The sequence below is a fragment of the Globicephala melas genome, chromosome 5 (genome assembly GCF_963455315.2).
Source record: "Globicephala melas chromosome 5, mGloMel1.2, whole genome shotgun sequence".
Lineage (NCBI taxonomy): Eukaryota > Metazoa > Chordata > Mammalia > Artiodactyla > Delphinidae > Globicephala > Globicephala melas.
Genome location: NC_083318.1, coordinates 93,307,143 through 93,320,800, shown reverse-complemented (window position 1 = coordinate 93,320,800; position 13,658 = coordinate 93,307,143). Strand labels below are relative to the sequence as shown.

Genomic DNA, 13,658 nt, shown 5'->3' with positions numbered 1-13,658 from the left:
GGGAATGGAGCTATTGGCATTCGTCAACCAGGGGTCAGTGATGTTTTGAGAGCATTCGGAGAGGATTCCTCCAAGCCGAGAAGTCCATTCTCTAACGTGATGGCACAGGGTAATTGGGTTTAAGGTGTTTTGGGGACAAAGACTATGAAAGTAAGGGCGTGAGTGGGGTGATTGTAGTAGCGTAATTTTAAGTTTATCGGGAGTGGTACCATCATTGCTACAGTCAGTGGGGGTGTTCAGGATGAAACGGCGTCGGGAGGGATGCTGACAGAAGTTTCACTCTGGAGTTAACATTGAGGGGAAATGGAGTGAAATTAGCAGTGGCATTAGGGACAAATGAAAAATTGGTCACAGGATGGACTAGAGAGTTACTGCTGTTGTGTACAGATTTGAGTTTCTGGTGGCAAACCCAACCATCAGATGTTTCCCTCTGTTGCAAACAGATTCAGAAGTGCAGGGAAGGTCATTGTCTTTCCAAGAAAGAAAGGGGGGAAATAAGGTAAGAAACAATGGGGAAAAGGTATACAGGCCTGGTCTGGTCATCTTGGGAAAGCTGTCTCCTTTATCTGTCATCTGTTTCAATTCCTGGAAACCTTTACTTTTAGGTCATCAGTTGGTACACAGGTCCAGTCAGGGTTTGGTGCTTTCTTTAGATGTGATACATGATCTGAGAGTCTGTTTCCTGGATCTTGGCAGTACGCGGACTGGTTAACAACAGTTGGTAAGGGCCCTTCCACCAAGGTTAGAGGGATGTCTTTGAAGATGTCTCTTCCAGGAGACGAAATCTGTAGGTTGTAAGGGACGGTGCTGAAGACCTTTGTCTCCCAGGAGCTGTGAAAAGATTGTTCTACTAAGTCATGGTTATTTTCAACAGAAACAATTAAGTCTTTAAAATATTCAAGTATATACTCTCTTATTAGCTGTAGATCAAAAGAAGCAGGAGCTAGCAGCATTGAGAACCCTCTGATTATCTCAAAGTGTGAGAGTTTATGGGTTGCAAAAAGGGTAGATAAACCTAAGATTTAGAAGGACCAGTGGCAGTGACTTTGGCCAGGGTGTTTGAAGAGTCTCTACAAATTTTGTCGATACACTCTTAATGGTGCCATTCGTGTGTTCGACTGGCCCTGGGGATTTTGGCTGGTAAGCACAGGGAAAGTGTTTTAGAACTGGCCAGACAGCACAGACTTGTCCAAGCACCTGGCTGGTGAAGTGGATTCCCCAGTCACCATGAAGTTAGAGGTGGGGTTCGCTGGGTAGGGATAATTTTTTTTTTAATGGCTTTTTTCTTTTTTTTAATTTTATTTTTGGCTGTGTTGAGTCTTTGTTGCTGTGTGCAGGCTATTCTCTGGTTGCAGCGAGCGGGGGCTACTCTTCGTTGCGGTGTGCGGGCTTCTCATTGCGGTGGCTTCTCCTGTTTCGGAGCACGGGCTCCAGGCACGCGGGCTTCAGTAGTTGTGGCACTTGGGCTCAGTAGTTGTGGCTCGCGGGCTCTAGAGCGCAGGCTCAGTAGTTGTGGCGCACGGGCTTAGTTGCTCCGCGGCATGTGGGATCTTCCCAGACCAGGGCTTGAACCATGTCCCCTGCATTGGCAGGTGGATTCTTAACCACCGCGCTACCAGGGAAGCCAGGGATAATCTTTTCTAATAGAATTTTAGCCACAGGAGAGGCAGTGGCCCATCTACGAGGGAAAGCTTCAGATCAGTGAGAAAATATACAACCATTGCCAAAACATATTTGTGTCCATGAGATGGGGGAAGCTGTAGGAAATCCGTTGCCAAACCTCAAATGGTCTGTTGGGTAATTTAAAGTTGTGGGGTGGTGCTGGGTGGTGCTGGGTGGTGGATAGGTTCCCCAGCATTGTATTTTGGATGCGTGTGGTAAATAAAGCGCTTTTAGTGGCTTTATTAATATTTTCCCACCAGTACTGATTCATAAAGTTTATCATTTTATCAGTAGATCAGTGATTCGATGCATATACAGTACAGTTGACTCTTGAACAACACAGGGGTGAGGGCACTGATCCCCCTGCACAGCTGAACATCTGCTTATAACTTTACAGTTGGCCCTCCGTATCCGAGATTCTGCATCAGCCAACTGCAGATCATGTAGTACTGTAGTATGTATTTATTGGAAAAAATCCACATATAAGTGGACCCTTGCTGTTCAATCCTGTGTGGTTCAAGGGTCAACTGTAGTCAGTAATGGGAATTTTAGAGTCTCTGGCAGGACTGGATCGTCATTCGGCCCAAACCAGAGCTCTTCCTTTTTATCAAACCAACAGTAATTAGACTTCCAATATTGTTTTTCCTTTTCTGTGGCCAGTTGTTGGGTATCTCTAGTCAACTTGTCTAGATTATCATTTGGGGGAACATCTTTTTGGAGCATGACGGAGGTTTGGTTATTGGTTCCTGTGAGAGCAGCATTTTTTTTAAAAAAAAATAAATTTATTTATTTATTTTTGGGTGTGTTGGGTCTTCGTTTCTGTACGAGGGCCTTCTCTAGTTGCGGCGAGTGGGGGCCACTCTTCATCGCGGTGCACAGGCCTCTCACTGTCGCAGTCTTTCTTGTTGCGGAGCACAGGCTCGCGCGCAGGCTCAGTAGTTGTGGCTCATGGGTTTAGTTGCTCTGTGCCGTGTGGGATCTTCCCAGACCAGGGCTCGAACCCGTGTCCCCTGCATTGGCAGGCGGATTCTCAACCACTGCGCCACAAGGGAAGCCCAGAGCAGCATTTTTAGTGGAGATATCAGTGAGGTGGTTCTCTTTAGCTTCCAGGGCGTCAAGTTTAGAATGCCCAGAACTTTAATAATAGCCAGAGTGGCTGGTAGAAGTATGGCATCTAATAAATCTTGAATATATGGGCCATTTTAAGTTTTATCCCTGTTAGACATAAGGAAGACGTAAGGAAATCTCTCTGCTTCCATAACATTCCAAAGTTATGAGCTACTCCAAAAGTGTTTCTACTGTCTGTATGAATATTTGCAATTTTGCCCATGGCTGAACTATAGGCTTGTTTTGCCCATGGCTGAACTATAGGCTTGAGTAAGAGCGTATCATTCAGCCTGTTGTGCTGAGGTAGCCAAAGGCAAAGGTGCTGCCTTGATAACTTCCAAAGAAGTTGCAGTTGCATATCCAGCACAGTATTCACCATTTTCATCTTTTAAATAAGAACCATCCGTAAACCATGAAGAATCAACATTTGTTAAAGGGGTTTCTTGAAAGCTGTAATAGGGAGTCAAGAGATGGTCTGTCAGAGTTAGTCATGAGGAGTTTAGTCCATAGAGGAGGGAAGAAGGGTGGCAAGGTTAGGGGTATTACAGTGAGCAAGAGTGATATGGGGTGCAGTCAACAGGAGCATTTCATAGGGAGTAAGACGTGTTGCTGAAAGATGTTGGATATGGTTCAGAAGGGCTTTCAATAGCATGAGGAACAAAGATGGTCAGAGAGGAACCCATGAGTATTTCTTGGTTGGCCTTTACTAAAAGGGCAGTGGCAGGAATGGCTCAGAGGCAAGGGGGTATCCTTAGGCCACAGGGTCCAGCTGCTGACTGTGATACCCTATTGGTGATGGTGATCTCTGTGTTTCTAAATAAGCACCCTGAGGGCATTTTCTTCCTTTTCATAGACCTAGAGGAAAAGGGTGAGTTGATAATTAGTGTCCAAGGGCAGAGAGGTTCATTAAGCTTTCCTTTAGGATTTTAAAACCTAGATCATCCTGATCTTCCCAAATAATAGGATCAGGCTTAGTGTTTTTCAACAAGATGTATATAGGGGCTGAACCATGAGAGAAAAATATGAAACCCTGTTATGATAATCGCCAGCTAACCCAAGAAAGCCTCGTAATTGGCATTTAGTTTGGGGCTTTAGGAAATTCAGGATGCCGTGGAGCCTTTCTGGATCTATGTATAGTCCTTGTTCTGAAATCAGATGTCCTAAAAAGCAAACTTGAGTTTGAACAAACTGTAGCTTCTCCTTAGAGACCCTATGTCTCTTTGAGGCTAAAAGCTTTAGCAGATGGATGCTGTCTTCCCGTGAGGAGGCCTGGGAAGGGGAGCAGAGAAGCAAATCATCTACATATTGTAATAGTTTAGAACCTCTAGGAGATTTTACATCGTCTAAATAAGCTTTTAGAGTTTGTGAGAAACAAGAAGGACTTTTACTTAAACCCTGGGGCATTACTGTTCAGATGTATTGTTGTCCTTCCCAAGTAAAGGCAAAGAGATATTGATGGGCCTTATCCACAGGGATGCTAGAGAAGGCACTACACAAAGCAATCACGGTGAGAAGCTTACTTTCAGTAGGGATGGGAGCTGATAAGGTATGAGGGTTGGGAACAGCAAGGTGAAGAGGGATAACAATATTGTTTACAGTATGGAGGTCTTGGACAAATCTTTCTGCAGCCATTGGGTTTCCTGGTAGGTGAAATAGGATATTGCAGGGACTGATACAAGGGATTATAACCCCCTGGGCTTTATAATCCTCTGTGATTGGTCTGATTCCCTGTAAGCACTCTATTTGTAGGGTACTGATTAATTCTGGGGAAAGGCTTTGAGGGAACAATTTGGGTGTTTGTTTTTTGGCCATCACTTTATTTTTTAATTAAGTTATAGTTGATTTGCAACGTTGTATACGTTTTAGGTGTATAACATAGTGACTCACAATTTTTAAAGGTTGTATGCCATTTATAGTTATTATAAAATACTGGCTATATTCCCCATGTTGTACAATATATCCTTGTAGCTTATTTTATACCTACTACTTTTTGTGGGTGTGGGTTAGCCAGTTTGCTAAATTAACCACATTTATTAAGCACATAGTTTCCCATCTTATTCTAATTCTCTTTGCCAAAAGAGAGAGGTCTCAGTTTAGCTCATTAGTGAACATAGAGTTAAAGGCCACCCACGTGGATTCGACATCCATGCGGAGACCAGAATTTTCCTTAAAAATAATCTGGAGTAGACTATAATAATCATGCATGGGTTCATTTTTTTAAAATTTTTATTGGAGTATAGTTTCTTTACAATGTTGTGTTAGTTTCTACTGTACAGCAAAATGAATCAGCCATACATATACATATATCCCCTCCCTTTTGGACTTCCTTCCCATTCGGGTCAGCACAGTGTATTAAGTAGATTCCCTGTGCTATACAGTATGTTCTCATTAGTTATCTATTTTATGCATAGTATCAATTGTGTGTATGTGTCAATCCCAATCTCCCAGTTCCTCCCACCCCCCTCTTTTTCCCCTTGGTATCCAAACATTTGTTCTCTACGTCTGTGTCTCTGTTTCTGCTTTGCAAGTAGGATCATCTATACCACTTTTCTAGATTCCACACATATGCATTAATATACAATATTTGTTTTTCACTTTCTGACTTCACTCTGTATAACAATCTCTAAATCCATCCACATCTCTACAAATGACCCAATTTGTTCCTTTTTATGGCTGAGTAATATTCCATTGTATATATGTACCACATCTCCTTTATCCTTTCCTCTGTTGTTGTTTTTTTTTTAATTTATATTTTTAGCTGTGTTGGGTCTTCATTGCTGCACGTGGACTTTCTCTAGTTGTGGCGAGTGGGGACTACTCTTCGTCGTGGTGCGCGGGCTTCTCATTGCGGTGGCTTCTCTTGTTGCTGAGCACAGGCTCTAGGTGCACAGGCTTCAGTAGTTGTAGTGCGCGGGCTCAGTACTTGTGGCTTTTGGGCTCTATGCATGCTTAGTAGTTGTGGCACATGGGCTTAGCTGCTCCGCGGCATGTGGGATCTTCCTGGACCAGGGATTGAACCCGTATTCCCTGCCTTGGCAAGTGGATCCTTAACCACTGTGCCACCGGGGAAGTCCCTCCATTCCTCTGTTGATGGACATTTAGAGATAAACCCACGCACCTATGGTCACCTAATCTATGACAAAGGAGGGAAGAATATACAGTGGAGAAAAGACAACCTCTTCAATAAATGGTGCTGGGAAAACTGGACAGCTTCATGTAAAAGAATGACACTAGAACACTCCATAATATCATACACAAAAATAAGCTCAAAATGGATTAAAGATCTGAATACAAGGCCAGACATTATAAAACTCTTAGAGGAAAACATAGGCAGAACACTCTTTGACATAAATTGCAACAAGATCTTTTTTGACCCACCTCCTAGGGTAATGAAAATAAAAACAAACAAATGGGACCTCGTCGGGCTTTTTAATGCAGGCCTGAATTTTGTTCCAATCAGCAGCTTTCAGGAAAGCGCTAAGGATTGCTAAGTGGAGTCCCTTAGCAATTGCCTGAGCCTGGTCACAAAATAAGGCAGGAGGTTAATCTCCCACTTGTTATTCTAGAGATTTTTCAAGACGTGACCAATTAGCTTCATCCATTGTTGGGTTCCACCTTTGCCAAACAGCATGTGGACTAGTTGATATTAAGTCTGAGAAACCAGGTTGAAAAGTCTGGACAATTATATTAAATTCCTCAGTGAATTTATGAGGAGCTTCAGTAACTTTAGGAAAACCTTTGACTATGGTTTGTATTTCAGTCTTAGTTCAGGGAACATAGGAAATTAGGAGCTTAGCATTAGGATCCTAGGAAGGTTTGATTTTTAAAGGTGCAGGTTTTAATGGGTTGAGATGAGGAGGAAGTAGGGAGAGGTTCAGAGAACAAGGGAAGTTCAATGATAGGGTTGAAATGAAAAAGAGGAGGGTACAAAGAGGAAAGAACAGGCACAGTAGGAAAAGGAGAAGTTAGCACAGGAAGTGAAAAGGGAGAAGAGGCCTCTGATGCTTTTTTTACATTCTTTTAATTTTTTATTTGCCTCAATCATAAGTAATATTCTGTAAAGAGGCAGCTTTAGAGTCCTGATTGCACTTGGAAGCCTTGAGGTACCTTGTTTTCTTTTTTTAAATAAATAAATTTATAAAAAACAAAAAACAGAACTCCTATGGTTGTTAGCCAAAACTCAAAATAGAGGGCCACCAGCTGGAGATTTCCAGACCATCTGCAGAAAGGCCTACTCCGTCATACCAACTGAACCTCTCATAGCTGCTCTTCTGTGTAAAAGCCCTGGGGCCAAGCTTCTGATGAGATGGCAGAAAGAACACTGCAGAGATCACGACCCACTGTGGAAATCGGCAGTGGACCCCCTTGAAGGTATGCAAATACAATTCTAACTTAAACCTTTAAATCAGGACAGATATTAAAATTTGCGTTGATGTTCATCATGTAATAGCAAACCGACACTAAAAACTTCTGCAAAATAGGCATCCCATTCACTTTGTTGTGCTTTAGAACCATGGTCTTCTGTTTTAGTTCTGAGAAAAACAGGTTTGGGGAGGTCAAAAGTTCCCCACAATGGCCGCTGAAGTTCTAAACGATCTTTGGTTAGGCTCTTCCATTTAGTTAAAAATGAGCATGAGGGTCAAGATGGCGTACTAGGAGGATGCGGAATTCGCGTCTCCTCACAACTAGGGCACCTACGAGGCACTGGTGGGGGACCACGGACACCTAAGGTGACGGGAGGAACCCCCAGGGACTGAGTAGGACGTGGGGCATGGGGGGAGTGAGGGGGGAGGAGAAGTGGAGGCGGGACAGGACTGGTGCCCCTGAGGGGCGGCTGTGGGAGGGGAAGAGGTCCCACACACGAAGGGGGAAATTGGGGAACCATTGGGAGGGCAGAGGGTCAAAGGAGGAGTGTGGCCAGGTTTCCCCTGCCCACTTGGACCCTCAGGAACCTGTTGAGATCCCGGGCCTGATCTTCTGCCCACCTAGGCCCCCTCCAGCAGCATGGGTCCTGAGAGAGTGGGAGGGGGGAAGGGGGAGCAAAAGTAAAGGCCGGACCTCTGGGACCGGCACCCCTGAGGGGTGGCTGGGGGAGGGGAGGAGTTCCTCTACCCAGTGGGATCCACCCACGGTTAGGGGTCCAGCAGCGATGGAGGAGACCCTGGGGGAGACGGTGGGGGAGGAGTGCGAAGGAATGGAAGGGAAGAGGGCCAGTGCGTTCCCTGTCTACTTAGGCACCGGGGAGCCTGTTGGGCTCCGGGGCCTAACCCTCTGCCCTCGGAGCCTCCCTCCTGCCGTGCAGAGCCCAACCCCGCCCCTACACCCCAACCCAGGGCCCTACCTCTATACTTGGAGACCCCTCTGAGACCCCCTCCAACCAGCTGGGCCTAAACCCCACCCATACACCCTCACCCAGGGCCCTACCTCCAAACTCTGGAACTCCACACTCCAGAGGCCCTCCTTTCCACGTGCTGCCTCTCCCCTTCCACGTAGATCCTAAGCAGAGGCCCCCTGCACCCCCATGCTTGAACGTCACCCCCCCACCCGCCTAGGTCCCGCCCCACCCTAAACCCCAGCCCTGCCTAAGTTCCACCCCCATAGCCAAGGCTTTTTTTTTTCTTTTCTTTTTTCCTCTTTTAGATTGGGGTTCGGTTTTACCTTGTTGATTCATTGTTGTTGATTCTTTTATATTTTTATTTTTCCTAATAAATCTTGTATTTTTCTAATTTTATTTTATTCTTTATATTTTGTTAGGGATCTCTCCTTTTGGCTTGTTGCCCCTGCCTCCCCCCCTTTTTTTTTCTTTCTCTGATGTGGTTTTATTTTACCTTGTTGCAGTTGTTTCATTTACAGTTCCATTTTTCCTAATATATTTTTTATCTTTCTAATTTTATTTTGTTTTTTATTCTTTGATATTGTACTGCTCCTTTTTTTCTCTTTTTTTAAAAAATTTTTTATTTATTTATTTATTTTTGGCTGCATTGGGTCTTCGTTGCTGCGCGCGGGCTTTCTCTACTTGCGATGAGGGGGGGCTACTCTTTGTTTTGGTGTGCAGGCTTCTCATTGCGGTGGCTTCTCCTGTTGCGGAGCACGGGCTCTAGGCATGCAGGCTTCAGTAGTTGCAGCATGCAGGCTCAGTAGTTGTGGCACTTGGGCTCAGTAGTTTTCACTGGGACTCAGTAGTTGTGGCTCGCGGGCTCTAGAGTGCAGGCTCAGTAGTTGTGGTGCACGGGCTTAGTTGCTCCGCGGCATGTGGGATCTTCCCAGACCAGGGCTCGAACCCGTGTGCCCTGCATGGCAGGCGGATTCTTAACCACTGCACCACCAGGGAAGCCACCCTGTTTTTCTTTCTTTCTTCCTTTTTTTTAACAACTTCACAAAGCTTGTGGCATCTTGGTTGCCAGGCCAGAGGTTGGGACTGAGCTCCTGTGGTGGGAGCTCCAAGTCCAAAATGCTGGACTAACAGAGAACCTCAGACCCCAGGGAATATCGATCGGAGTGAGGCCTCCCAGAGGTCCTCATCTCAGCACCAAGACACAGTTGTATCCAACTGCCTGCAGACTCCAGTGCTGGACGTCTCAGGCCAAACAACCAGTAAGACAGGAATACAGCACCACCCATCAAAAAAAAAAAAAAAAAAGAAAAAAGAAACAACAAAAAAAGTATGTTACAGACAAAGGAGCAAGGTAAAAACCTATAATATGAAATAAATGAAAACGAAATAGGCAACCTACCTGAAAAAGAATTCAGAGTAATGATAATATAGATGATCCAAAGTTTCAGAAACAGAATGGAGAAAATACAAGAAACATTTAACAAGGATCTAGAAGAACTAAAGAGCAAACAAACAGTGATGAACCACACAATTACTGAAATTAAAAATACTCTAGAAGGAATCAATAACAGAATAACTGAGGCAGAAGAACGGATAAGTGAGCTGGAAGATAAAATGGTGGAAATAATGGCCAGGGAGCATAATAAAGAAAAAAGAATGAAAAGAATTGAAGACAGTCTCAGAGACCTCTGGGACAACACTAAACACACCAACATTCAAATTATAGGGTCCCAGAAGAAGAAGAGAAAAAGAAAGGGCCTGAGAAAGTATTTGAAGAGATTATAGTTGAAAACTTACCTAACATGGGAAAGGAAATAGTCAATCAAGTCCAAGAAGCACAGAGAGTACTACACAGGTTAAACCCAAAGAGAAACATGCTGAGACACATGTTAATCGAACTATCAAAAATTAAATACAAAGAAAAAATATTAAAAGCAGCAAGGGGAAAGCAACAAATAACATACAAGGGAATCCCCATAAGATTAACAGCTGAGTTTTCAGCAGAAACTCTGCAAGCCAGAAGGGAGTGGCAGGACATATTTAAAATGATCAAAGGCAAAAACCTAAAACCAAGATTATCCAGCAAGGATCTCATTCAGATTCAATGGAGAAATTAAAACCTTTACAGATAAGCAAAAGTTAAGAGAATTCAGCACCACCAAGCCAGCTTTACAACAAATGCTAAAGGAACTTCTCTAGGCAGGAAACACAAAAGAAGGAAAAGAGCTACAAAAACAAACCCAACACAATTAAGAAAATAGTAATAAGAACATACATATTGATAATTATCTTAAATGTAAATGGATTAAATGCTCCAACCAAAAGACATAGACTGGCTGAATGGATACAAAAACAAGACCTGTACATATGCTGTCACAAGAGACCCATTTCATACCTAGGGACTCATACAGACTGAAAGTGACGGGATGGAAAAAGATATTCCATGCAAATGGAAATTAAAAGAAAGCTGGAATAGCCATTCTCATATCAGACAAAATAGACTTTAAAATAAAGACTATTACAAGAGACAAAGAAGGACACTACATACTGATCAAGGGATCGATCCAAGAAGAAGATATAACAATTGTAAACATTTATGCACCCAACATAGGAGCACCTCAATACATAAGGCAAATACTAACAGCCATAAAACGGGAAATTGACAGTAACACATTCATAGTAGGGGACTTTAACACCCTACTTTCACCAATGGAAAGATCATCCAAAATGAATATAAATAAGGAAACACAAGCTTTAAATGATACATTAAACAAGATGGACTTAATTGATATTTATAGGACATTCCATCCAAAAACAACAGAATACACATTTTTCTCAAGTGCTCATGGAACATTCTCCAGGATAGATCGTATCTTGGGTCACAAATCAAGCCTTAGTAAATTTAAGAAAATTGAAAACGTATCAAGTATCTTTTCCAGCCACAATGCTATGAGAATAGATATCAATTACAGGAAAAAATCTGAAAAAATACAAACACATGGAGGCTATACAATACATTACTAAATAACCAAGAGGTCACTGAAAAAATCAAAGATGAAATTAAAAAATACCTAGAAACAAATGACAATGGAAACACGACGACCCAAAACCTATGGGATGCAGCACAAGCAGTTCTAAGAGAAGTTTATAGCAATACAATCCTACCTTAAGAAACAAGAAACATCTCAAATAAACAACCTAACCTTACACCTAAAGCAATTAGAGAAAGAAGAACAAAGAAACCCCAAAGTTAGCAGAGGGAAAGAAATCATAAAGATCAGATCAGAAATAAATGAAAAAGAAATGAAGGAAACAATAGCAAAGATCAATAAAACTAAAAGCTGGTTCTTTGAGAAGATACACAAAATTGATAAACCATTAGCCAGACTCACCAAGAAAAAAAGGGAAGAGACTCAAATCAACAAAATTAGAAATGAAAAAGGAGAAGTAACAACTGACCCTGCAGAAATACAAAGGATCATGAGAGATTACTGCAAGCAACTATATGCTGATAAAATAGACAACCTGGAAGAAATGGACAAATTCTTAGGAAAGCACAACCTTCCAAGACTGCACCAGGAAGAAATAGAAGATATAAACAGACCAATCACAAGCACTGAAATTGAAACTCTGATTAAGATCTTCCAACAAACAAAAGTCCAGGACCAGATGGCTTCACAGGCGAATTCTGTCAAACATTTAGAGAAGATCTAACACTTATCCTTCTCAAACTCTTCCAAAATAGAGCAGAGGGGGGAAGACTCCCAAACTCATTCTACAAGGCCACCATCACCCTGATACCAAAACCAGACAAAGATGTCACAAAGAAGGAAAACTGCAAGCCAATATCACTGATGAAGATAGATGCAAAAATCCTCAACAAAATACTAGCAAACAGAATCCAACAGCACATTAAAGGGTCATACACCATGATCAAGTGGGGTTTATCCCAGGGATGCAAGGATTCTTCAATATACGCAAATCAATCAACGTGATACACCATATTAACAAATTGAAGGAGAAAAACCATATGATCATCTCAATAGATGCAGAGATAGCTTTCGACAAAATTCAACACCCATTTATGATAAAACTCTCCAGAAAGTAGGCATAGAGGGAACCTACCTCAACATAATAAAGGCCATAAATGACAAACCCACAGCCAACATCGTCCTCAGTGGTGAAAAACTGAAACCACTTCCTCTAAGATCAGGAACAAGACAAGCATGCCCAGTCTCACCATTGTTATTCAACATAGTTTTGGAAGTTTTAGCCACAGCAATCAGAGAAGAAAAAGAAATAAAAAGGAATCCAAATCAGAAAAGAAGGAAAACTGTCACTGTTTGCAGATGACATGATACTATACATTGAGAATCCTAAAGATGCTACCAGAAAATTACTAGAGCTAATCAATGAATTTGGTAAAGTAGCAGGATACAAAATTAATGTACAGAAATCTCTTGCATTCCTATACACTAATGATGAAAAATCTGAAAGAGAAACTAAGGAAACACTCCCATTTACCATTGCAACAAAAAGATAAAATACCTAGGAATAAACCTACCTAAGGAGACAAAAAACCTGTATGCAGAAAACTCTAAGACAGTGATGAAAGAAATCAAAGATGATACAAACAGATGGAGAGTTATACCATGTTCTTGGATTGGAAGAATCAACATTGTGAAAATGACTATACTATCCAAAGCCATCTACAGATTCAATGCAATCCCTATGAAACTACCAATGGCATTTTTTCCCAGAACTAGAACAAAAAATTGCACAATCTGTATGGAAACAGAAAAGACCCCGAATAGCCAAACAATCTTGAGAAAGAAAAATGGAGCTGGAGGAATCAGACTCCCGGACCTCAGACTATACTACAGAGCTACAGTAATCAAGACACTATGATACTGGCACAGAAACAGAAAGATAGATCAATGGAACAGGATAGAAAGCCCAGAGATAAACCCATGCACATATGGTCACCTTATCTTTGATAAAGGAGGCAAAAGTATACAGTGGAGAAAAGACAGCCTGTTCAATAAGTGGTTCTGGGAAAACTGGACAGCTGCATATAAAAGAATGAAAGTAGAACACTCCCTGACACCATAAACAAAAATAAACTCAAAATGGATTAAAGACCTAAATGTAAGGCCAGACACTATCAAACTCTTAGAGGAAAACATAGGCCGAATACTCTATGACATAAATCACAGCAAGATCCTTTTTGACCCACCTCCCAGAGAAATGGAAATAAAAACAAAAATAAACAAATGGGACCTAATAAAACTTCAAAGCTTTTGCACAGCAAAGGAAACCATAAACAAGACCAAAAGACAACCCTCAGAATGGGAGAAAATATTTGCAAACGAAGCAACTGACAAAGGATTAATCTCCAAAATATACAAGCAGCTCAATATCAAAAAAACATACAACTCAATCCAGAAATGGACAGAAGACCTAAACAGATATTTCTCCAGAGAAGATATACAGATGGCCAACAAACACATGAAAAGATGCTCACCATCACCAATCATTAGAGAAATGCAAATCA

The 13,658-nt window shown here is 42.1% G+C and overlaps 1 protein-coding gene across 3 annotated transcripts in view; it reads left to right on the top strand.

Annotated features, from left to right (window-relative positions):
• NAAA (N-acylethanolamine acid amidase) overlaps positions 1-13,658 on the top strand; it is a 47,951-nt gene that overhangs the window by 29,926 nt on the left and 4,367 nt on the right. The window contains exon 10 of one of the 3 annotated variants that reach the window (XM_060299489.1): positions 7,052-7,140. The exons of the other annotated variants lie outside the window; for them this stretch is intronic. Within the exon in view, the coding sequence (XP_060155472.1) occupies positions 7,052-7,140 (89 nt within the window). The remainder of the gene's footprint in view (positions 1-7,051; positions 7,141-13,658) is intronic. 3 annotated transcript variants of the gene reach the window in all.